Raw genomic sequence first — 26,837 nt, 5'->3', positions numbered from 1 at the left:
GTATATAAGTCTAGGTTAGGTTGGTGTGCTTGTATGTCTTAGAGATGGAACTTAAAACCCCAAATCTCACAGGTCGTCACTTGTACAACAATATACGTATCCACTATTTTCTCATGGTTTTTTGTCTCAGGTCCTTTGGGGACACAAAAGTATTTGTACATGTCTGTGTGTGTTATTTGAAATCAACCTAGGACTTCATGCATGCTAGGTAAGTAGTCTACCACTGAGCAAAATTTCTAGCCCCAAGAAGCTTTTTTTTTTTTTTTTTTTAAATGTTTTTAATTTTAATTAATTTAGTGTCTGTAAATGCAGGTACGTATATGCCAGGGTACAGTTGAGGTAGTCAAAGGACAAGTTTATGGAGTCAGTTCTCGTCTCCTGACATGCGAGTTCCAGGAATTAAACTTAGGTTATCAGCCTTAGAGGCAGCAATTTTACTCACTGGGCCATCTTGCTGCTCCCTGTGGTCCAGATGAACCTTGAACTCACATCAAATACAACCACCATTCCAAGTTTCACATGAAAAAGTCTTTTGAACAAGGTAGCCCCTTAGTGAGATAAGCCTTTACTTTTTCAAAAGGGCAAATCTGAGTTACTAATATGTTTAGCTGAAAAAAAAAAACCAAAAAAACAAAAAACAAAAACAGAAAAAGGAGAGGGAGTACGGAGAATGACTATTTTGTGGACTAGTAAATGTGTCTGGATTGCACTGGAGCCACAAGTCAGACAGCAAGCTGAGAAGAAAATAGTTACAGAAAAAAAATGCCACTAGAGGGAGAAAAGAGCTTTTTGTTCTCTAGATAAAATAAAGTGCCTAAATTGAAATGTGTTCATGTTTCTTTTTACTTGTCATCTCTATGTTCCTTTATCCTCTCAAACTAAAATTACCCTAGGTGAGCAATTCTGAGCCTGAAAATTCCCTCATTGATTCATCAGTATCTATTATACCACCAATCAATGGCTTTATGAGAAATTCTGGTCCTGGCTAGGTAAGCATATTCTGTAAAAAGCTAGTTTCTAAGCATTCCTCCCTGAACCTCTACTGCTGAGACTGCTTACCAAGATGGGCAGAGATATTTCTTAATGAACATTATGGAACTATATAACATTATCAGTAACTTATACTAGCAAGCAACACTAAACAATATTTTATGCTTAGATACAATCAGATACATATTATTAGATAAATAACAGAGATAAGGCAAAGCCCAAGTCAAGCCTCAGTCTTGGTTTGCTTGTTTGGTTTTTTTGAGACAGGGTTTCTCCCTGTCGCCCTGGCTGACCTAGACTCATCCTGTAGACCAGGCTGGCCTCGAACTCAGAGATCTGCCTACCTCTGACGCTCAGGTGCTGAACTAAAGACATGTGTCACAATGCCTGGAATCCAACATTTTTTAAAGCACTATTTGAAGCTTGAAAGTATGAAACTTTTACCTGCTGGGAGACTATTACAAACTGAACACCAATTAAATCCTTCAATCTGGCTTCTTCCCAGAAGCTATAAAGCTCACAATTATTTTATTTGCTTGGTTTGGTTTTTTGTTTTTATTTGTAGCCCTGGCTGGCCTTAAATATGCACCACCATGGCCTGGGTTAAAGCTCCCAATTCTTATCCCAATGATAAAACAAAGAAGTCTACCTGGGTATGATATAGATCTGGGATCTTAGGATAGCAGCAAATGGAGAATGCAGGTTCAAGTCCCACCACAAACCAGCAGAAGAAAAAGTTGATTCTCTACCATTCTAAAGCAGTAGTTGTACTAGTTTCACTTTACTTAATATTTAATAAGTAACATATATGTTATTTCAGAAATTTAAGAATTTGTCCCATTAGTAGTATTAAAGCCATAAAGACAGAGGGTCTCATGTTATAAACTTACCTTCCATATTTTTTTTACTCTTTTGTTTTCTTTTAAAGATTTATTTTAATCTGTGTGCACAGGTGTTGCCTACACACACACACACACACACACACACAAACACGTTTGCCACATATATGCCTGGTGCCCTTGGAGGTTGAAAGGAGCTTAATTCCTAAAACTGGAGGTACAAATGGTTGTGAGTTACAAGTGGTGTGAGTGGTAGGGACTCAACCCAGGTCCTCAACAAGGGAAACAAGAACTCTTAACCAATGAGCCACCTCTCCAGTGGTCTTGTTTTTATTCATATCAAAGAGATCATGGGGGATGGATAGATGGTTCAGTGGTTAAAAGCATTGACTGCTATTCCAGAGGTCCTGAGTTCAATTCCCAGCAACCACATGGTATCGCACAACCATCTGTAATGGGATCTGATGTCCTCTTCTGAAGACGACAACAACAGTGTACTCACATACATAAAATAAATTAATTAAATAAATGAGAGAGAGAGAGAGAGAGAGAGAGAGAGAGAGAGAGAGAGAGAGATCATGCCTCTCCTTAGTTCATTCTTACAGAACACCTTGTGGGGAAAGAAATGTCATTATACTCAATGGCCACAAAGTGTAATGTATTTTATTTTGTAAGTTCATTATCCACAAATAAAATTAAATAAAATGGTTAGGGTTTCAGGGCTGTAAGACCTTTTTTGGGGGACAATATTTGGAACTGATTCTAGCACCTTACACAGGTTAAGTAGGTACTGTATTTTGGGCTACATGATCAACCCCATATTCTGACTTTTGAAAAATATAATTAAACAGCATCACTAGCTTGTCAAAGTGGTGTAAAAATGTGTCTATGAAGGATGTGCTTAAAGAGCTTAATTTGGGACATGAAAAATCTATCTAGTATTTCATTCACATGTTCCCATTCATCCACACCATCCCTCCTCAAAATGTAAGGTTGATCCACTTATATAATATTTCTCCAAATCTACATGTAGCTTCCAAAGAAGTCTCTTTCAGGATCACTGAGAAGTTTATATGAATTTTTACAGGGGTTTTAAAATATTATTACCAAGATAATTACTTCAGGTTTTTTGTTTGTTTAGTGGGGTTTTGTTGTTGTTGTCGCCTTTTTTTTTTTCTTTTTTCTTTTTTTTTTTAAAGAGTTCTGGGACAAGACTATCAAAATAAAGAAACACATGTAAGGAACACTACACTCTTTCCTTCTCTCCCATCCATTAGTCTAGTTTGTTAAAGACCCTGCTTTGGATGCTAATTCAGGGTAAAGGTTAGAAGGTCAAATGAAACGAATAATGAGTAATTATTACTTTTATCAACTATTTCTAAACTATTAATAAACTTACATGTCCTTAAAACTAGGGGTGTGTATATTCTGATTCAACTACCAGGCAGATTTAAGCCTGGGCCTGTGAATGTGTGTGTGTGTATGTGTGTGTGTATCTAAGAGAGATAGACAGAGACATAGAGAAGAGAAATGAGCACATGTATACCAAGGAACCTGTATATAGGAATTGAAGAAAGTGGTACATCTAGAGCAAGAATTATAGAGAACACATATGCATAATGTTCCTTTTGACAAAAGAAAAGCCAGGTCCATGAAATAGAATCCAAGATCTATAACAAATAGATCCTAAATCCCTGGGAATGATCTGAAGGAAAGACTTTTTGTTTTGTTTTATTCTGTTTTTTTTTGAGACAGGGTATCTCTGTGTAGGTCTGGCTGTTCTGAAACTTGCTCTGTACACCAAGCTAGCCTTGAACTCAGAGATACACTTGCCTTTGCCTCCTGAGTGTTTGGGATTAAAGGCGTGTGCTGCCAATACCTGGCTTATGCCAATTTCTTTGCTTTAATCCTACAGCCATTTTAGGAGGAGGGGGAAAAAAGCACACAAAGAAATATTATTGTGTTAGAATCTAATGCCACCTTATTCCAGAAATGACCTTTTTTTTTTTAAAAGAAGAAAGAAGTCTGCATAGGTGCTCACAGAGGATAGGAGAAGGTGCTGGATCCCTTAGAGCTGGAATTATAGGTGGCTGTGAACCATTTGATGTGGGAACTAGGATTTGAAGTCTGGTCCTCATGACTGGGCAGCAAATACTATTAGTTATTTTGTCACCTCTCTGGCCCCTAGAAATGATCATTTTATCTTAGGTAAGAACAATGACTTTCTTTATGAGCTACTAGCCTCATCTGGAGATAAGAGAAACTCATGGTTAATTCAAGTCAGAGGACAAAGATCTTCTTTCAAGAAGCTTTAGGACGTCATCATGTGGTAGTTTATATATGTAATCCCAGCACTGATTGCTGAGGTAAGAGGACTGCCATAAGTTCAAGATCAGCATGACTATAGTGTGAGACCCTGTTGCAAAACAACAAAATACAAAAAAGGCAGCTTTAGGATGGAAAGCACCAGCCTCTCATTGAAATCCATCTCATTTTTACAAGCTTATTTTAAGAAGACCCTATCCCTGGAGGCAGCTAAAATTGCTCCATACCTCCGTCTAGCACTCATATCCACAGGCTCATCATTGATGTTTTCTTTGCCTGGCCTTCCAGCAGTCCTGTTGTCTCCATGAGGCCTGAGATTTCCATTAAGTTTCTCTTCATAACCCTTGACACCACTGCCATCTTGTTTGGTAGGTAACTCGTGCGACACCTCAAGATTGGCCAAATCTTTCCTTTTGAGCAGTGCCAACATTTTCAGCCGTTCCATAGCCTCATGCCCCTCCATTTTCAGTCGTTTTGCCAGGACATCATCTCTCTCATCTGCTGGGTCCAAACTCCTCTTCAAAAGATTCAGGCGAAGAGCATCTTCTGTCATTCTATCCATCCTATGGAATGAAAGATCAGAATAAAGTTCCTTACACAGGAGTGTGAAGTGAAATGCTGAGGTAAAGAAAAAATAATTTCTGTAACATACATTTAAACTTACAGATAACAGAGCTAACTCCCAATGCTAATTACTGTCCCACAACATCTATATTGAGTATTTCTCCAGTCAACTTCAGTAATAAAAACAAACTTCAAATACACTGTAGTCTTCAAGGCCTTTAATTATAAAAGGTACCCAAAATCAAATACTACACTCATGTGAATGGTTCTTTAAAAACAATCAACAACAACAAAAACATTCATGATGAAGATAATGGAGCTTGCCTATAATCCCAGAACTTTGGTTCTGAGTCAGGAGGATCTAGAATTTAAAAATAGCCTGAACTATAATGCCAGATCCTATATACAATGAAATAAACAACTGGGCTGAAAAGTGATTCAAAGTACTTGCTACTCTTGTAGAAGACTGAGGTTCAACTCCCAGAACCCACATGGCGACTTACAAATATCCATAAAACTCTAGTTCCAGGGAATTCAGAGCCCTCTCGGGTTCTCTGTAGGCATTAGCCACAAATTCAGTATGTATATTCAGTGTGTGTGTGTGTGTGTGTGTACACATATATGTATATATACACATACATATAAATATTTGTGTATACACACACATATATACACATACATACACATAGTGAATGTGTGCCTGATGCCTACATGTATACACAAAAATTTAAGAAATAAACTAAAACAGCAACAGCAAATAGAACCAGCAAGATGGCTCAGTGGAAAAAGGTGCTTGCTGCTAAGTTTGATGACCTCAGTTCAATCCTAGAGCTCCATGGTAGAAGGAAAGAGTCAGTTCCTGAAAGCTGTCCTCTGATCTCCAAATTAATGCTATGGCGTATGCAACTTCTCACAACAAATAATAAATAAAATATTATATATATATATATATATATATATATATATATATATATATTTTTTTTTTTTTTTTTGAGACAGCCTCTCTACATAGTCCTGGAACTCAATATGTAGACCAGGAGGGCCTTGAACTCAGAGATCTGCCTGCCTCTGCCTTCCCCAGTGCTGGGATTAAATCACTTTACTAAACCAGCATAATCCACAACTACATTTTAAACATTGTTCCTTCTAATCACAGGTAAGTGTGGTCCTCGTCTGGCATTGAGGAATCCTCTCTTTGCAACAGGCAACAACCATTTCAAAAAACCTCAACCCATCAAAATGCAGAGTTACAGGGCCTATCTACAACATCTACAACTCCCATACCCAAGGTCAGGGATTGGGGCAGAAAAAAACTAAAAGCCTGTGAACAACAAGTTTTGCTATAATATTGTGTCTCCTAAAACTATAAGAAGTTTCTACAGAGTGAGTTCCAGGACAGCCAGGGCTATACAGAGAAACAAACCCTGGGGTGTGTGTGTGTGTGTGTGTGTGTGTGTGTGTGTGTATAAGAAGCCACACCCACAAAGTTTCATCAACATGATTGTCTTCAACAAGAGTTGAACAAGGAAAACAACAGACATGCTAACATGGACTGACTGCAAAAGCCCAGGATGCCTCAAGCCTATACAATCAACTATAGGCAACTAAGGAATGCTAAGAGCTAGATTAATAGTCTTTCCCAGGGAAGAGCATTATCAATTGGCTTTTCAATACCAAATGATCAGCCTTGAAAATATCATACAAGTAACATTAAACAGATGAGACTGGTTATTTACTCTCAAATGTATACAAATCCAGATTTAAAAAGACACTGCCTTTTCCTATATATCCCCTACTATTATTACCAAACCGTCTTACAGTTGTTTCCTCCAAGGAAAGCTTATTATGATTGGAGGCAAACAACTCAAAACAGCTTGAGGAAGTCCCCAAAACTGACCAGATTCACTCTGTTCCTCCCTTCTCCAGAATACATAAGCAGTAAAGATTACAGGGATTCATTCTCAGACCATCTAAGCTGCCTGGAGACCAAAGAGCTGCCTAGAATAGTGATTCTCAACTTTCCTAATGCTGCGACCCTTTAATATCTTTTTTTGGGGGGGGAGGGGCTTTTTTCGAGACAGGGTTTTTCTGTATAGCCCTGGCTGTTGTGGAACTCACTCTGTAGACCAGGCTGGCTTCCAGCTCAGAAATCCACCTGCCTCTGCCTCCCAAGTGCTGGGATTAAAGGTGTGCGCCACCACTGCTCGGTGACCCTTTAATATCTTATGTGGTGACCCCAACCATAAAATTATTTTTGTTGCTACTTCATAACTGTAATTTGATACTGTTGTGGATGATAATGTAAGTATCTGTGTTTTTCCATGGTCTTCAGCAATCCTTATAAAAAGGTCATTTAACTTCCACAGGGTTCACAATCCACAGGTTGAGAACCACTGGCTTAGAAGAAACAAAGACCAGCAGATCTGCCTGCAAAAGGGTCAAACCAACTGAGCCACCAGAAAGGACATTTTCCAACCTGTTTAGCTGCTGCAGGGTGTACACCATGCTCCTGATTTCTAGCTTTGAGCTGTCACTCATGCTTTTGTAATAGAGCTGTCTTTGAGTCATTTCTACTACCGTAACTAACCCTTCACCCAAATTCCTTTCAGTAACCTCAGAATTCATTGGTTCCCCAAGCAAGGTAGACTTTGATGGTATCTGTACTTTAATCTGTCTTCCCCATCCGAAATGAATGTGTGTCATCTCTCAAAAAAAGTATGCCACATAACATTCTCCAATCCTCAATAAATAAATTATACAGTACATCTTCCCACTAAAACTACATAGTAAGTCTCCCTGCTCAGAGCTAGACACCCTAAGAAACAGTACTGTATATTTTCATATATTCATCTTTTCCTTGTCCATCTAATCACCTTGTAAATATTAAATATATCCTATATATTATGCTCAAAGTTAGAGAGTAGAAATAGTAATATTTAGCATGATAGCACACACTTGTAATCCTATCACTTGAGAGGCTAAGGCATATAGACTGCCACAACACTGACACCATCCTGAGTGAGGTTCAGGCCAGCTTGGGCTCCAAATGAGACTCCATTTTAAAAAAACAAATCAAAACCACAGGTCAGGACTGCATTTAACCTACCTAATTATATTTATATTGTAATATATTGCTAAACTATCATGATTTTGTATCTTGCCTTAGAGCCAGGGTCTGTTGCCACTTTCCAGTAATTAGAGAGTAGAGTAGGGGAGGGGAGTGGAGTAGTAGAGGAGTAGAGTAGTAGAATAGGACAGTATAGTATTACTAGCATCTATAAAGACCAATATTCAAGGGGCTGGAGAGATGGCTCAGTGGTTAAGAGCACTGACTGCTCTTCTAGAGGTTCTGAGTTTAATTCCCAGCAACCACATGGTGGCTCACAACCATCTTCTGGTATGTCTGAAGACAGTGACAGTCTACTCATATACATAAGTAATTTTTTAAAAAGTTAAAAAAAAGACCAATATTCAAAGAATCCCAGATGATTTTTACTGTATACATTGTCTTGCATAATGTATAAAATTGTTGTTTAAATGACCAAAAGTTAAAGAGAATCTGTATACTGCTTTTCATTCTAATTCGGATTGAGAAATTCAGCCACCTAAAGGCAAAAACACAAGACAAGACAATCTTCTTTGACTTCCCTGACTTAAAAACCCTTTTCTGCCCAGCAGTAGTGGTGAAGGACTTTAATCCCAGCATTCAGGAGGTAGAAGCAGGTAGAAGCCCGAGTTCCAAGACAGCCAGGGATACACAGACACAGTCTCTAAAAACCAGAACAAAATCCCTTTCCTTGAGTTACATTTTTAGATCATGGCAATAGACAGTACTGTATAAAACTAATATGTACAACGAAAACTGAAACACCTCCACCTAAGTCACTAAACACTATAAATTCTATTGAATTCTGTTAAACTTGAGAAAATATTAGCCTGGCTATATTATTGCTAGCAGCCATCTTTTGACCAAGAGAGAAAGCAGCCTACTAGTGATAAGGCAGACACTGTATACTACAGAACATAGTGACTGGAGCTAATTACATAGCCGTGTCAACATATCAAAGTACCTGGAGCTAATCTATGCATTCTTATTACAGTGGCCAATAAATTATTTTAATATTTAAGCTACTGTTAGCTGGGTTTTCTGTACTTAATCAAAAAACATTATAATAAATAGAGAGATCTGCTAAAACTGACACCATGAAATCAAGGTGAGGCTTTTAAAAAACAGCTGCATATGTGGCACATAAGCAAAAGACTCACAGCTTAGGGCTTATTTGAACAGGCATAGGAAGCAATTGAATCAAATTACTAAAAAAGAATACGTAGTTAGAAAGAAAGGGGCCAAGCTAGAACCTTAATTTAAGGGTTAAATTATAGGAAATGGGTCAGAAAGCAAGAGAGAAAGCTTAACAAATTAAAGTGACAAAGGAAAATAATCAATGTTGTCAAACAAATGTAATAAAAGGACCAGAGAAACAGCACAGCCAGTAACAAATGCTCGTTGGCTAAACCTAACAACCTGACTTTGACCCCTGGAATCCATGTAAAAATGTCAGATATAGGGTTATACATCTATAATCTCAAAACTCCTAAGGAAAGCAATGGGAGGAGGGGACAGGAGAACTGTCCAGAAGCCCACAGGTCAGCTAGCCTGAAGCAGACTGTAAAAAACAGGAGACTCTGCCTGAAACAAGGTCCCCTAGGGTGACAACTGACTCCTGAAAGTTAACTTCTGATCTCCTCAAACACCACTCACACAAATCATATACACACCACACACACACAAGCATAGATACTCTAAATAAAATTTTTAGAAGTTTCAAACAAATGCATTGTAGGTTTAAGGCCAGTCTGACATACATGAGACCCTATCAGAAAACAAAACAAGCTAGGTAAGATGGCACACGCCTTTAATTCTAGCACTAGAACTAGGAAAGCAGAAGCAGAGGCATGGTGAACTTGGGAGTGAGGCCAACTTAATCTACATACCAAATTCCAAGTCAGTCAAAGCAGCATAGTGAGGATCCTGTCTCAAAAACAAAACACTAAACAACTACCACATTCTGCAATTCCTGTTTCTGTCTAAAATGACGTAAGAGGAAGCAGAGTTACATCCTACTTGAACAACAAAAATTCATCCAAAAATACATCCTAAACAGGGTTTTCAAAGTAAGAGACACCAAGCAACAAATGTCTGTGTAAGTGATAAGAAACAAATAAAGTAAGCCCTATAGCTGCCCTTGTTCACTGACATAAAAGAATTTCTAGGGCATAGTTCAGGGAAAAGAAACTGGGGGTAAGGTTGAGTTGAAGAGATGTAGCTGAGAAAAGTAAGATAATGGCAGCTAAACTACCAAGGACAGAGTGTAACGGATGAAAACCAGTCTAGAGCTCTCTCAAATGACCCTCCTTACATACTGAGGGATTCAGAAGAACTGATTACTATGTCACTGCCTTTTGATCTTCAAACATACAACATGTGCACATTCTCACTTTCATACATGAACACAAACACACAGGTACACACAGATACAAAACACAAAAAATTTAATACAATTATTTGGGCTGGAGAGATGGCTCAGCGGTTAAGAGCACTGACTGCTCTTCCAGAGGTCCTAGTTCAATTCCCAGCAACCACATGGTAGCTTACAACCATCTGTAATGATATCTGATACTTTCTTCTGGTGCAACAGTGTACTCACATACATAAAATAAATAATTATTTAAAAAATTATTAAAAAGACAATTATTTGATTTAAAACAATTATTTGCTATAGAGCTGTATTCCACATGCTGAAATGAGAAACAAAAAAAAACATACAAAGATTCTCATCAATAACTTATCTAATATTAGAGATATAAATAAATTGTTTATAAAGACAGACATATCCTTAACAGAATACACTCTTTATAATATTTGTGGTCAAGTGATCTCCAACAGAAGCACAAAGATGCATGAATCAGAAAGAATAGCTTTTTCAAAGGATTCTGAAATAACTGGCTATCTATTCACATGCAAAACAATCAAGAGGGAAGCCCCCTCACACCATATATAAAAATTATGAAAAACTAGAACAAAAACCTAAATGTAAGAGTTATTTTATTGACTGATCGATTGATTGATTGATTGATTTTCAAGACAGGGTTTCTCTATATATCCCTGGCTGTTCTGGAACTCAAGAGATTTGCCTGCCTCTCTGCTTTACCAGGGCTGGGATTAAAGGTGTGTTCCACCACCACTGAGAAAAAATGTAAAATTCTTAGAATAAATATAGTGTAAATCTTTGCCACCTGGGATTAAATGATATTTCTTAGATATATACCAAAATCATAAAGAAACAAAAAAGATAAACTAGGTTTAAACAAAACTAATACTTTGTGTACTTTCTAGGATATGGCCTAGAAATTGAGACTTCAGATGTAGTTGTACAGTACTTGCCCAAAATACCCCAGGCTCAGTGAAGATGGGAGAGAGGCACTGAACAGAATGGTATATGCTAGCACTAGAGAGCTGAAATTAGGAAAAAAGGCCAGCATGATCTACAAACTGAGACAATGTCTAAAACCCAAGGTCTTGACACTGGAAAGATTGTGGTCAAGAACACTTGTTCCTCCAGAAAAAAAACAGGTTTGGTTCTCAGCACCAAATGTCAGCTTACACCCACAGCATTAATTCTAGTTTCAGTGGATCTGGTGCTACCTTTTGGCCTCTGTGGGCACCAGGCACACAGCTGGTGCATATATATACATACAGCTAAAACACGCATATAAAATAAAATTAATCATTAAAGAATAACAAATAAAATCCAAGTCTGGGGATACAGTACAGTGGTAGAGCACTTGCATAGTATTCACAAGACCAAGTTTAATCCTCAGTACCAAAAAGAATAAATGAATGAGTGAATGAACAAATGATGGGGTGGAAAATGGGGTAAGAACGAGTGAGAGCAAATCCAGGCAGGGAAGCAAATAATTTGGATAAACATTTCTCAAGATGCACAAAGGCTAATTAATGAACACACAAAAGATTCTTAAAATTACCAGTCATCAAGGAGAAGAAAATCAGAACCAGATGCAGGACTAGCATGTGGATCAGTGGATAAAGGCACACACAAGCCTGGGGATTGGAGTTTGATCCTGAAAACCCACATGAAAGTACAAACAGTTAACTCCTCAAAATTGTTCTATAATCTCTACATTTAGGGTGCATGTATGCAAGTGTGCAAGCATACAACACACACACACAGTCACTTTCATAACTAGGATAGCTATAATACAGAAGACAGATAATAACATTGGGAAATGTATAGAAAAAGTAAAAGACTCAAATATTGCTGTTGGCAACTCACTAAATTAAATAGAGGTACTATATAACCCATTAATTCTATTGCTAGTTTTATGTCCAACAAAACTAAAAACAGTGACTTCACACAAAAACTTGTCTACAACCCAAAACCCTATCACTGTGGTGCACAATTATATAGAATATTGTTAAGACAAAAAGGGAGGGGGGGACTAAAACAAATGTTACAAAACAGAGAAACTACCAAATAATGGTGAAACATACCTTTAATCCCAGTACTTAGGAGACAAAGGCAGGCAGATCTGGGTTCTAGGTCAGACTGGTCTATAGAGCAAGTTCCAGCCAGAGCTACACAGAAAAACTATGTCTTAAAAAACAGAAACAACAAATTATAATAATAAGATGAAAATACAGAGAAACACTAAAAATATTGTAAGTGGTAGAGACAGTTATAAGACATTCATGTGACTTGTTGGGTTTTTTGTTTTTTTTTTTTCTTTTCTTGGATTTCTGTGATTTCAGTTAGCTTTGGCCTCAAAATATTAAATGGAAAAAACTCTAGAAAAAAAAGCCATTCATCAAGTTCAAATTATATAGTTCTCTGTCTGTCTGTCTGTCTGTCTGTCTGTCTGTCTGTCTGTCTCTGGGTCTCACTGTGTGTATCTGGCTGAACTGTAACTGATGTATACCAGGCTGAAATAAGAGATTTGCTTGTCTTTGCCTCCCTGGTGCTGAGATTAAAGGTGTGCATCACCACAGCAGACCCCAAGTTACATGTTCTTCTAAATAGTGTGAACATTCTTCCTTAATAGCTGACTACCACTGTGGTGGTTTGAATAGATGGCCCCCATGGACTCATGTATTTAAATGCTTGGCCCACAGAGAGTGGCTTGATTGGAGTAGTTGTAGCCTTGTTGGAGGAAATGTGTCAACTGGTAGCAGGCTTTGAGGTCTCAGTCAAGCTAAACTTAGTGTGGCACACAGTCTCCTTTTGCTGCCTAATGGTCAAGATGTAGAACTCTCAGCTCCTCCAGCACCAAGTCTGCCTGTGTGCCTCCTTGTCCCACCATGGCAATAATAGACTAAACCTCTGTCAGTCCCAATTAAATGTTTTCCTTTATAATAGTTGCTGAGGTCATAGTGTCTCTTCACAGCAATAAAACCCTAACTAAGACAACTGCTAAACCACAGTGTACATATTCAAGTGACTTAATGGGTGCGAAGCACAGAAACAGTAATGCACAGAAGTCAATCAGAGCACAAAACACAGGCCAGTTACTCTGGTACTATGGCCTGCAGGACATAGAGGAAAATACAGAATACACAGGGTTCAGGACTATCCTCTAGAGGCTTTGGAACATATCCTTTGGGTGTTTACTACATGTGAAAAATATGTGAGGACCTAACTTTAGGTTTCCAGCACTCTTGTAAAAAGTTGAATATAGCAGTATATGCTTATAATCTCAGTGCAGAGGAGGCAGAAACAGATCATCTTAAAGATAAGGTGAAGAAGGATAGAGGAAGACATCGACCTCTGGCCTGCACACACACACACATACACACATGGGAACATGTACACATACAAAAAAGGTTTTTGAAAAAGCAAACTTGTAACCAAAGATCAGTAGCTGCCTAAGGCAGAACTACTGCTAATGAGTAGAGGGTTTCTGTCAGTCTGATGACAAGTTCTGAATCTGTAGTAAGAGATGTACAAAACTCTGTGACTATACTAAAACAGATAAACTGTAAACTTCAGATTTATCTATTTTAAACACTTTATTTTATGTATGAGGGCTCTATCTGCATGTACACATACAGAACAGAAGAGGGCATTAGATTGTACTATATAGATGGTTGTGAGCCATCATGTGGTTGATGGGAACTGAACACAGAACTTCTGGAAGAATATGTAGTTCGTGTTCGTTCGTTCGTTCTCTCTCTCTCTCTCTCTCTCTCTCTCTCTCTCTCTCTCTCTCTCTTTCTCTCTCATTTTTTTGAGACAGGATTTCTCTGTGTAGCCCTTGGCTGTCCTCGAACTCAGAAATCTGCCTGCCTCTGCCTCCCAAGTGCTGGGATTAAAGGCGTGCGCCACCACTGCCCGGCTGTAGTACTCTTTTAACCACCGAGTCACCTCTCCAGCCCTCTCAGTTTTTAATTAGAAGTTATGCAGCTTCAGAGACGGCTCAGCAGTTAAGAGTACTTACTGCTCTTCCAGAGAATTTAGGTTCAATTCCCAGCAACCACATGGCAGCTTACAGCTGTCTATAATTCCAGTTATATGGGAGTTACATGTGTATGTGGTAGCAAACACATACATGCAGGCAATACATGCAAACACATAAAGGTTTTTTTAAAATAATAGTTTAAATTCTTATCACTTTTTGATTACTTGTGTATTATATGGGATATGTGGGTGTGGCTGCAGGTGTCTTAGGAAGCAGAAGGCATCGTATGCCTCTGGAATTGGAGTTACAGGCATTTGTGAGGTACTCTTAACCTATGAGCCATTCCCTCTCTAGCCCCATAAATTATTCACAAATTCTGTTGGCATCTGAACCCCAACCAAGATGGGTTTTAAAAAAATGTTTATAAAGGGGCTAGGATGATGGTTTAGCAGTCATGAATACTTAACTGATCTTCCATGCTAGCTTTCAACAGATTGTGACTGGTTCTAGGAAATGCCTTTTTCTGGCCCCTTCTGACACTAGAAATGGACATACATACATGAAGGCATGCATACATATACATAAATCATTTTAATAAAGGAAAAAGTATGTTAGTAGCAGGAATGATGGAAAATATTAGCATAGCAGAGTAGGTGTGGTGGTATAAATTCCAATTCCAGCATTCAAGAAGCTGAGGTGGGAGGATGAAGAGTTCAAGGCCAATTTGAGTTTATAAAGTGAAGAACTGACTTAAGATTTAAAAAAAAAAAAATCCAAAGTCAAAGAGCAACTTTAAGAGTTCAATAATAGCCGGGCAGTGGTGGCGCACGCCTTTAATCCCAGCACTTGGGAGGCAGAGGCAGGCGGATTTCTGAGTTGGAGGCCAGCCTGGTCTACAGAGTGTCAGGACAGCCAGGACTACACAGAGAAACCCCGTCTCAAAAAACAAAAAAAAACCCAAAAAACAAAAAAAGAGTTTAATAAACGGAACCCACAGATCCAAGAATTTCAACAACCTCAAGCACAAGGAAAGACAAGGAAAGTGTTCAGTTTACATGTATGCACCAATTCACCTAGTTCAAGAAATAAATTGAATGAATGACTGACTGATTAATGTAATCTTGGAAAAAAATATATTAATCTTGGTGCTGGAGAAATGACTCTGTGGGTAAAGTATTTGCTGTGCAACATGAACATAAGCTGAGACTCCTCTTACCTATATTAAAATGACAGGTGCACTGTGAATGGAGAGGTACGTGAGGGAAGGCAGATCCTGGTGGCTTGCTGGCCAGCTACTCGGGATGAACTGGTAAGCTCCAGATTTAGCCAGACAACCCTATCTTAAACGTAAAGTAGAAGGCTGGCAATCCGACTCAGCTGTGAAAGCCTAACCTGAGTTCAGTCTCTGGAACCCATGTAAAGGCAGAAGGAGAAAAATCAAACACTCACATTTACATTCCCACATCATGTCTACCCATGACTATTAAAAGGGGGCGGGGGGATAGTGGGGGCTAAAGAGAAGGCTCAGCAGTTAAAAACACTCTTCCAGAGAACCATGGAGATTACATCTCTAACTCCAGTCCCAGAGTATCCAATGCCATCTTCTGGCCTCCTCAGGCACTGCATATGCGTGGTAAACGTCCATGCAGACGCTGACACACACATAAAGAAAATTTAAATAACAATAAGGCAGAACTATAAAAAACATCTGCACCAACTTCTGAACTCCATACATGCAGCATGACTCTTAACCAGTGAAGCACCTCTCCGGACCTCAAATCTACTACTATTTTTATCATTATCAACTATTCAACCCTATTGCTATTTTTATCATTATCAATGCTGATAATGAATATCACTTCACATAAATATACAGCACAAAATGGTAAAGGTATTAATACTAGTTTATTTCATAAACTGTTTGCAATTAGAAATTTTTAATTTGCAATTAAATTGCAAGTAAATTTACTTTTAAAAGAATATTCCTTTGTTTTATATCTGTGTCTATCTGCATATATGCGTATATGTATGTATATATGTGTATGTATACACACACACACAGACACACACACACAGACACACATGCACTGAATATATATACTTTGTGCTCATGGAGTCCAGAAGAGGGTGTCAGACCCCTGAAACTGGAGTTACAGGTGTCATGTGGGTGCTGGCAATAGAAACCTGAGTCCTCTGCAAGAACATGTACTCTTAACAGAGTTCTCTCTCCAGACTCCAGGTAATAATCTTTAATTAAACTCAAGTCAGCAAACCAAACAGCAATTTTTAAAACAGAAATTCTAGGTTAGTCATGGTAACCAATACCTTTAATCCCAAACCTCAGATGGCAAAATCAGATGGATCTCTATTTTAGGTCAACCTGTTCTATGTAAGTTCCAGGTAAGTCAGAGCTACATAGTGAGACCCTATATCAATAAAAGTCAATATAAACAATAAATAAATAAAAGATCTAAGCAGGGTTTAGTAGCCCCTGTTTGTAATCTCAAACTCTTGGAGGTAAGAGGATAAGGAATTCAATACCAGCTCTGACGACAAGGTTCAAAGCCAGCATTATCTACAGAAGCCCAATGACTCAAATCAATCAATAAAAATAAATAAAAAATGGTAACAGATATACCAGCTTGAAGATGCAGGTGAATCTCTGTGAATTTGAGGCCAGCCTGAATTCCAGAACAACCAGAGCTATTATATAGTAAGATTCTGTCTCAGAAAAAAAGGAAAAGAAAAATATTTAAAAAAAGTGAAGATACTCTAACTTGAAGCTTATATGATAAGGAATGATGGTAAGAAAATATTAAAAGTAATATTTGTAAATAGGGCAAAAAGTATGCAAAGTAAAAACATTGCAGTTCAAACACTTACAATGGCCGGTGCTCACTGGTGTTCCTTGGCATGACAATCAAGCAGTTTAATGAGCACATGTTGCTCAGAATTAAGGCTGCAGTGAAGGTGCATCACAAGCAATGCTGCCAAAAACACCTCAAGATTATTGTCAGTTTAACTTTTGATGTTCATTATGTTTAGAACCTTTACTACTGTCACATTCATTCATTCATTCATTCATTCATTCATTCATTCAGCAGCACTCAGATTTGTGACCCACAGCTTAAGAAGCCTGGGTAGAGTAAGAGAGATGGTTCGATGGTAAGGCACTTGCCTTTCAAGTGTGAGGAGCTGAGTTCAAAACCCCAGAGCCCCGTAAAAGCTGTACAATAGCATACATTGTGGAGACAAGAGAATCCCTGGAAGCTTGTGGTTCCACAGTGGTTAAAAAAAATAAATAAATAAACCATCTAAAACAAGGAAGGTGAGGATTCTACATGTGTGACATACTTCTAAATGTACACATACATCCCAGGTATAGAGGACCCTTCATGATCTAGTCCCAATCTACTTTTTTAATCACTCTACTCTTATTCCTATATGTATTTTTTTTTTTTTTTTTTTTTTTTTTTTTTTTGGTTTTTCAAGACAGGGTTTCTCTGTGTAGCCTTGGCTATCCTGGAACTCACTCGGTAGACTAGGCTGGCCTTGAACTCAGAAATCCGCCTGCCTCTGCCTCCCAAGTGCTGGGATTAAAGGCATGCGCCACCATCGCCCGGCTTATTTTTTTAAAGATTTATTTATTGTATATGAGTATACTGACACTGTTTCAGACACACCAGAACAGGGCATCACATCCCACTACAGATGGTTGTGAGCCACCATGTAGTTGCTGGGAATTGAACTCAGTACCTCTGGAAGAGTAGCAAGTGTTCTTTAGCCAGAGCCATTTCTCCAGCTCCCCCTATATGTATAACAGAGCAAGTCAACTATCTGCAATTTGACATATCCTTTCATGCTTGAAAACCTGTTTTTGCCATTACTATATAAAGATAGGCAAGAGAAAAAGTTCATTTGTTAAAGGACTTACAGAAAAAAAATTAAGTTCAACCCTCACAACCAAAAAAAAAAAAAAAAAAAAAAAAAAAAAAAAAAAAAAAAGGAACGAACAAACAACACAGCTAGCTGTGGTGATACAAGACAGTAATGCCAGCACTGTTCCAGGCCAGTGAGAAACCCAGTCTTAAAAAAAACAAACAAAAAAAAAAAAAACAAAAAAAAAAACAAACAAACAAAAAAACAAAACAAGAAACTGCGCCAAACAGAACAGATAGAGGGCACCTTAGGAATGACATTATGGCCTTTATGCACACTCCACATATTAAGACTACAGAAGACATAATAGAGTAACAAGATTCTTTGGTATGCATGGGACATGTTGCAGTTTATCCCCTAATAATGAGTAACAGTGCCCCAGTTAGAAGGGTTAGATTGTATGGTTCTCCTAGGCAGTTTTTCCTTATCTATCCTGTCAAGACATTTTAAACATGCCAATACCTAGTTAGTGAATTACTTGTCCATTTCTCCCTGAATAAACTACAAATTCCCAGAAAAATCAAAAAGGTAGGTAGTAATTTCTTTCCTTCTTTCTCTCTCTCTCTTTCTTTCTTTTTCTTAAAGATAGAGTCCCTTTATATATCCCTGAAATCTGCTGTGTAGATCAAACTGATCTTAAGTTCACAAAGATTCATGCCTGCCTCTGCCTACCATCCCTGAAGTGCTAGGATTAAAGGCTTGTATCATTACCCCTCGATGTAATTCGTTTTCTTACTTTTGAATCTAACTTGTACATAACAGGCACCCTGTCCTTGACTGATTCTGGCTTCAAAACCTGTCTTTGGGTAGATGGAGAGATGGCTCAACAATTAAGAGCTAATTTAGCTGCTCCTCCTGAGCTTGATTCCTAGCATCTACATGGTAGCTCATAACTACCTGTAACTCCAGTTCTAGGGCTCTCTTCTGACCTCTGCAGGCACAGCAGATTTGGTACACAAAATAAGTAAAGCTAAAACAACAGTAAGAACCTGTCTTCTGCAAATAGATCCTAAGAAAAACAGCTTAGTTTAAAAGAGAAAGGCTGTGGAACTAGATAGTTAGCTAAAGGCCAGAAGTTGGTTGAAAGAGAGGATAATGTACTCTAGGATTAAAAGGAAGAACAAAGAAGGAGAAGGAGGCTGAGGAAGGACAACTACTACTCCTACTCTGTGAATTGAAAGCCTCACTAGTCTACATATTGAGTTCTATGTCAGGCAGATATGCATAGTGAGACTCTGTCTTTAAAAAAGAAAAAGATATAGATCTAACCCAGTTATGGTGATTCACACCTATAATCCTTTTATTGGTTGGGTGGCTGAGGCAGGAAGATTACTCAGTTAGAAGCCAGTCTGGACTACAGAATGAAATTGTCCCCAAAAGTTAAAAAGATAACCATATACAACAAATACCAGGAAAAAAAAAATCAAAAAGAATTCCTGCTTCCAAGAAGTGTGATATGTTCTCATTTCAGACATTACCAAGAAACAGCCCAGAGCCATACACTGAAAAAAATACAAGCACTGAAGTTTAGAGAGAGAATGGAACAGTCTTCAGCATTATTTAATTTCAAGATGAGGCCTCAGTATGGAGCTTTGGCTAAATTAGAACTTGCTACATAGCCCAGGCTGGCCACTGAAACTAACTAAGACCTGCCTGCCTCTGTGGCTCCAGTACTGAAATTAAAGGTGTGAACTACCATGCCCAGGACATTTTATTAGTTTAGTGAAATTTAGTGAACTTGGCATCTCCAACGGTAAATATACATTTGGATATCAAACTCCTTGTCGTATATCTCGATCTTCTCTAGCTGTCTACAAAGTCTCTGCTAAATAATTATTTAGATAATTAATTAGAATCTGCTAAATTTTAATTAATGCTTGACTATAATTTTTTAGCTTTTCAATTTATAATATAACACATAATCCAACATCTCCACAAAATAAGCAAAGCAGTAAAACTGTCTGTTTTGCATATGAGCAAATTGGACTTCCTGGAACTAGCAAAAAGGCTACTTTTCAGTTGTCAACAAAAATTTTTCATTTTCTGAACAGCAACACTAGTCAAAGTAATCCACAGACTATTGCTGGTCTATAGATGATAACCATTCCACAGTAAGTACATGAACTGAGACTCAACATGTATATACTTTCATAATAATTTTGGCTGTAATCAGCCCGTTAAACTCTCAATACTAAAAAATAACTAGGCTTTGGTTTTATGCATCTGTTTTGCTTCCATACTAATCCATCCAAACTGGATAACAGCATTAATCCAAACTATGCTTAAACAAACAAAGCCTGGTCTTTCACAATAATAAGCAATGTTGGCCAGGCTGGGTGGAACAAACCTGTAATCCCACATATTTGGGAGGCCGAGGAAGAAGGGTTCCAAGTTCAAAGCTTAGCCTGGGCACCTAAAGCAAAATTTAAAAAAAAAAAAAAAAAAAAAAAAAAAAATTTTTTTTTTTTTAAAGGGCTAGGCATTGGTGAGATGACTCAGTAATTAAAAGCACTGGCTGTTCTTGCAGAATTGTGTTGGGTTCCTAGAATCCACCTGGCAGCTTACAACTGTCTGTTCCAGGAGATCCAATGCCCTCTTCTAGCCTCTGCTGGCCATGCATGCATGTGATGAACCTACATGCTGCATCCAAATAACATATAAATACAAATAAACACATCTTTAAAATGAATTTAGGGGGCTAGAGAGATGGCTCAACAGGTAAGAGTACCAACTGCTGTTCCAGAGGTCCTGAGTTCAATTCCCAGCAACCACATGGTGGCTCACAATCATCTGTAATGGGATCTGGAGCCCTCTTCTGGAATGTCTGAAGACAGCTACAATGTACAAACAAAATAAATAAATAAATCTTAAAATGAATTTAAAGGGCTGAAAGTGGTATACATAGTGGTAGCATCCCTGCTTAGCTTGCAAGAGGCATTGCCTTTGACTCCCCAGAATAGTACAAAAAAATAAAAAATCTTGTGTGTGCATGTGCAATGGGAACAACTAAAACTTATGTGGGATCCAAGGGTATAGTATTTATCAGGTTTTTTTTTTTTTTTGAGTCAGGTTCTCATAGACAAGCTGGCCTTGAAGTTGATATAAAAATCACAGGATGCTGGAAAAACAAACAAACAAGCAAACAAAAAAATCAGAGGATGACTTATTTTCTGATCCTCCTGTCTTCACCTACTCAGTGGTGTTATTACAGGCACACGCCACCACATCCAACTTATTCGGTACTACAAATTGAACCCAGGGCTTCTTGCATGCTAGGCAAGCACTCTATCATTTGTGCTGTATCCCCAGCTTCACTTCCTTTTACTTTTAATTTCACAGTTGTGTGCCCCGTGCCTATGTGAGTATGCAAGTGCCATAGTGTGTGTGTGGACATCAGAGGAAAGCCTGATATATATATATAAAATAGTCTCTCTCAAGATGGCTTGGGAATTACGATCCTCTTACCTAGCCTCCTAAGTAATATCACATCCAGCTAAATATTATTTTTAAATAAAAGGAACACAAGAAATTCTTCAGCACTAATGAGCACTAGAAGAGAAAACGCATAGAAGAATCTTTCAAACTGTTCCTAGAAATCACTCTTTCCTAAGTACATACACAAGAAATACTTCTCAGATAAAGTACCTTCCAAGCGACATGTTCACCACAGTCTGAAGACAGACGGAACGAAGTACACTCTAGCAGGAAAAAAAGTAACAGATATGTGACTGAAGACAACAGAGACAAGGAAGACAGAAAAGGAGGAATCAATATTTGAGCAAATGCTAGAATGGGCTAATAAGTATATATACATACATATATCATATATCATTTTCTCCTCATTTTCCTATGGAGTTTGGATTATTCTCATTATGTGAAAACTGTGGCTATAAGAAACAAACTTTCCTAAGACCTCATGACAAAACAGAGTGATGATTAATGTCTGTATGCACTTCTAACACCCAGAATACTGCCACTCCTCTCCCACACCAAGGCTGTGAAGTGGACTTCAACTCTCAGCCAGCAGACACTCATGCTAAAGAAGGTAGTCTTCTACACATTGTGCTTTGTCAGTGAAAACCTAATTAAGTCTTACTTGCTAGCAATAAAATACCTGAAGACAGCAGTGTACATAAAGACCATACAGTCCCCAAATTTACTCTTATAATCATACAAATAATGCCGGGGACATGAAAACTGCAGTCTTTGGGAAAACATCCTAAGAAGTGTTTATGACAGGAAAAAGTAATCACTAAAACCTTAGAAAAGTCTCATACACAAGAAGACCTTCACTCTCAGTGGTTCTCTTTCATTCATTCCCTCTGTCCTCCTTCTACCCACCTCATCCATGTCAAGCCCTTAACTCAAAATTGCAATTAAGAAGTAGCCAAGAAGCCTGAGTGCTGGGATTAAAGAGTGTACCAGCATGCTGGGCTAGATATACACATAATTATAAATGAAAATAAATTATGTTTTTTAAAAAGTATTAGCTAAGAGTGGTAGCACACACATTTGATCCCAGCACTTCAAAAGCCTAGGCAAGTGGATCTTTATGAGTCTGAAGCCACCATGGTCTATATGGAGAGAGTTTCAAGCTAGCTGTGGCTATATAGTAAGACCCAATCTCAAAAACAACAAACAATCCTCCAGGACAGTCCCTCAAGAATAATCATAGGCCAGCAAAATGGCTCACAATAAAAATACTTGCTACATAAGCACCTGACAACCTGAGTTCAATCCCAGGAGCCCACTTAAAGGTAGAAGGAAGAAACTTATTCCTGAAAGTTATACTCTGACACAAACAGACACACTTGTACATGTACATATATACACACAAATAATAATAAAGAAAAATAATAAGAAGAAAGGAAAATAAGCATGAAGATATGTACTATACACAATGAACCTAGGACTTCTCTGAATGATAACGGATGTATTTCTACAAATGTGTATGTGCAGGTATGTGAGCATGAACAAGAGTCAATTCTCTTTATCGTGTGGATCTCAAGAATCAAACTCAGGCAACACCTTGCCTTTAATTGCTGAGCCACCTGGCCAGCCTTATTTTTTCTTTTAGGCGATGACATCTTAAATAGCCCAGGCTGACCAATTTTTTAGGGTAGTTTGTTTTCTTGAGATAGGGCTTCTCTGTGTAGCCCTGGCTATCTTGGAACCTGCTTTGTAGACCACACTGGACTCAAACTCAAGAGATCTGACTGCCTCCGCCTCCTAAATGCTGCCACCATGCTCAGTCTGTATGAAACTCATTCTGTGTAGCCAAACTGGTGTAGAAACTCTAGAAGCTTCTGCTTTTACAAAGGTTAAAGTTTGAAGCCTAGTCGGGCGGTGGTGGCGCACGCCTTTAATCCCAGCACTCGGGAGGCAGAGGCAGGCGGATTTCTGAGTTCGAGGCCAGCCTGGTCTACAGAGTGAGTTCCAGGACAGCCAGGGCTACACAGAGAAACCCTGTCTCGAAAAACCAAAAAAAAAAAAAAAAAAAAAAAAAAAGTTTGAAGCCTATATAGTCATACCTGGCTAATTCACATATTTTAAAGGGATATATTTTAAAGGGATATATGTTTCAATTGTTCTTCAGATATTAGTAAATCTGTGACCCCTACTTCCATGCTCAGGTGGCTCAGGTGTACAGCATTTACTAGTATGTATAAGTTCCTCTATAGTTGATTCCTAGCACACACACCCAAATATACATACATACATTCATACATATATACATAAAGAGAAACACACACAAAACAAAAACAAACAAACAAAAAGAAACCAACCTTCAATTAAATGAAAGACCATGTTTTCTACCAAACCAGAAACAAAATGTATTTTTCATGTACTGGCAAAGACCACAGAAAAATGGATTCCCATCCTGAACAAGTCCCACTACCCTAATGCAAACCAGATAGCTGAGCTCCTTCCAAGCTCACTAATGCTCCATATCGCCAGCCATTCCCAGTAATTAACTATGTGCTTCCCAGGAATATAACCTCTTTATTTCATTTCCCTAAAGGAACTTAAACACATACAAACAAAACTGCAGAACAAACTCTTCAAATGGGGCTATAAAAGCCTCAAACAGAAAGCAAACTGGAGACAGAACAAGTTTCATTTCAGAACCTACAAGGAATGAAATTATCTCTAAATGTACTGCTTTAATGAGATGACTTTAGAGGTTACTTCTACACCATCCTAGAAGTAGTAATCTCTGGAACTTAGCAATTATCAGAGTAAGATGCTGACAATCCCCTGAGAAAAGCATGGTTCCAAATGTGGGTCTATGAGTGCTACGTTTCTCATTAGAAAGAGATTTACTCAACAAGGAAAAAGGAAGAAACTACCCTGGTCTCTGTACAAGATAGTAATACAAAAGACAGAAGCCCAAAGCACTGCATAATTACAACTGACAAGGAGCTGGGCATGACGGTTTGTGCCTGTGAACCTAGCACTGGGGAAGCTAAGGCAGGAGGATTGTCCTGAGTTCTTGGCCAGCCTAGACTATAAAAGTGTGCTCCAGAATAAGGCCCATCTCAAAATCACAACACAACACTATTACTTGGCAACAGTACTGTGGTGGTTTGAATTAAGAATGGGCCCCAACAGGTCCATAGATTTGAATGATTACCAGGTAATGAGATTATTTGAAAGGATTAGGAGGTGTGGCCTTGTTAGAGGATGAGTGTCAATGGAAGTGTACTCTGAGGTTTCAGAAGTTCAAACTAGACCCAGTAGATCTCTCTTCCTGCTGCCTTCAGATCTGGATGTAGAACTGTAAAGCTACTGCAAGAGCACCATGTCTACCTGCGAGCTTCCATGGTCCCCACCATGATGACAATAGACCAACCCTCTGAAACTGTAAGCAAGCCCCAATTAAATGCTTTCTTTTATAAAAGTTGCTGTGGTCTTGGTGTCTTTTCACACAGCAATAGAAAACTAAGACAGATATTAACCAAGAGAGTAGAAATTTGTGAGGCTGGGACTGTAGCTCAGTGGTAGAATACATACACATCTGGTACCTCCGTTTTGATCCTGGGCACAATAAAAGGGAAAAAAGAAATGGAGAAAGGGAGGAAAAGTGATTTGACAAATCTAAAAGAGTAACCTGGCACAAGTAGGGAAGATACTGGCAGACTGCTATAAACACCAAAGTTGATATAAGGTATCAAGCCTAAGTACTAGTTCTAAAGAGAAGTACAAAATTTATCAACTCTCTTCTGAGACATATGGTACTTCTCTAAATTTAAGCCGACATATAAGAAGCTGTTTTAGAATCTGTCTTAGTTTCTTCTTAACTTGAACTGAGTATAGATCAAACACTCATATTTGGGTAATGAACACCAAGGCATTAAAAGCCCCCAAAAGGTTTTATTTTTAACTACATGTATATGCCTGTATCTATATGGGGTATGTGCACACGGATGCAGGTGCCCATGGAAGCCAAAACAGGTCATGGTGTACCCTTGAGTTGGAGCTACAGGTAGCAGGCAGTAAGGCACTGTGTGGGTGCTGAAAACTGACTCAAAGCCTCTGGAAGAGTAGTACAAGCTCTTAAGTGCTAAGCTATCTCTCCAGCCACCTAAGTGGCTTTATGACTAAAACTTAAGTGATTAAATAATCATGCCAAGATTTACCAGAAAGAACCTCAAGACCTTAAAAGTACAACAGAATAGTTTCTCAGTGGCTTTCCTTGCTGTTTCAATTTAATAAAACTAAGACTTCTCTTAAGGTTGTTTGTTTTATATTTTTTCTCCTGCCTCTCCCCAAGCTCTTTTTCAAGGTTTTATACTAGCTTCATTATTACTTCCTGCCTAGCTTCCATTCTACTCTCCTAACCAAACCTGTCTGTCCCAATCTTTTGTACAGCAAGCAACTTCACTCACATATTTGCATACTACCACCCTTGACCTCCCCTTATCATACATCTACATAAGGATCATCTAATAAAATCTTAGCAAAGTGTGTATTCCCCAATTCTTAATGATACTGTTGTCATTGCCTATATCATAATTAAATTCCTGGACCAACAAGATGGCTCAGCAGGTTAAAAGGTACTCAGAACCAGCTTGGTGATTTCCAGGACCCGCAGGGTAGGAGAGAATTCGGCATGCTGTCCTCTGACCTCCACATATGCCACAGCTCTCCTCCAATAAATGTTTTTTAAAAAAAATAAAAACTAAACTACCTAAAACTCTATAAAATCTAAGGAAAACAGTATGCTTCCTATATGAATACACTTTGGAAACATTCTCCCAGTTCTCCAATTCCACTGAGGTCACTACCTCAAATCAATCAACCCCCCCCCACACACACACTCCCCTACCTATCCTAAATAAATGTTTTTAAAAATTAACTTTTTTCTTTCATAATAACGGAAGTTGTCCACATGGCTTTTCTGTTGCATCACATTCACTAGCCTAAGACTAAACTCTTAACAATGGAAGAAAGAAATGAGGTATACCACTTTCTGTCCCCTCGACATGGTTCACAGTAATAGCAGTACAGCCACACACCACACTTCTGTTAAGGATACACAGCATATAACCATTATAAAAGATTATAATGGTTAAGATTAAGATCTGCCAGGCATGGTGGCAAACACCTGTCGTACCAACTACTTAGGAGGTGAAGGCACAAGGATCATCTGGGCCCAGGAGTTCAAGGCCAACCTAGGCATTTTTTTAAAAATCACAACACTGC

At 38.4% G+C, this 26,837-nt stretch overlaps 1 protein-coding gene across 3 annotated transcripts in view; it reads right to left on the bottom strand.

Moving 5' to 3' along the window:
- Gatad2b (GATA zinc finger domain containing 2B) overlaps positions 1 to 26,837 on the bottom strand; it is a 71,934-nt gene that overhangs the window by 12,720 nt on the left and 32,377 nt on the right. For 2 of the 3 annotated variants that reach the window (XM_034501399.2, XM_076932816.1), the window contains exon 2: positions 4,382 to 4,717. In XM_034501399.2, the coding sequence (XP_034357290.1) occupies positions 4,382 to 4,716 (335 nt within the window). In that variant the 5' untranslated portion in view covers position 4,717. Of the gene's footprint in view, positions 1 to 4,381; positions 4,718 to 15,408; positions 15,428 to 26,837 lie in introns of those variants that run through there. The other variant, XM_076932815.1, reaches the window with a different exon arrangement.

The sequence above is a fragment of the Arvicanthis niloticus genome, chromosome 4 (assembly GCF_011762505.2).
Source record: "Arvicanthis niloticus isolate mArvNil1 chromosome 4, mArvNil1.pat.X, whole genome shotgun sequence".
NCBI lineage: Eukaryota > Metazoa > Chordata > Mammalia > Rodentia > Muridae > Arvicanthis > Arvicanthis niloticus.
This window is presented reverse-complemented; position numbering and strand designations above follow the sequence as displayed.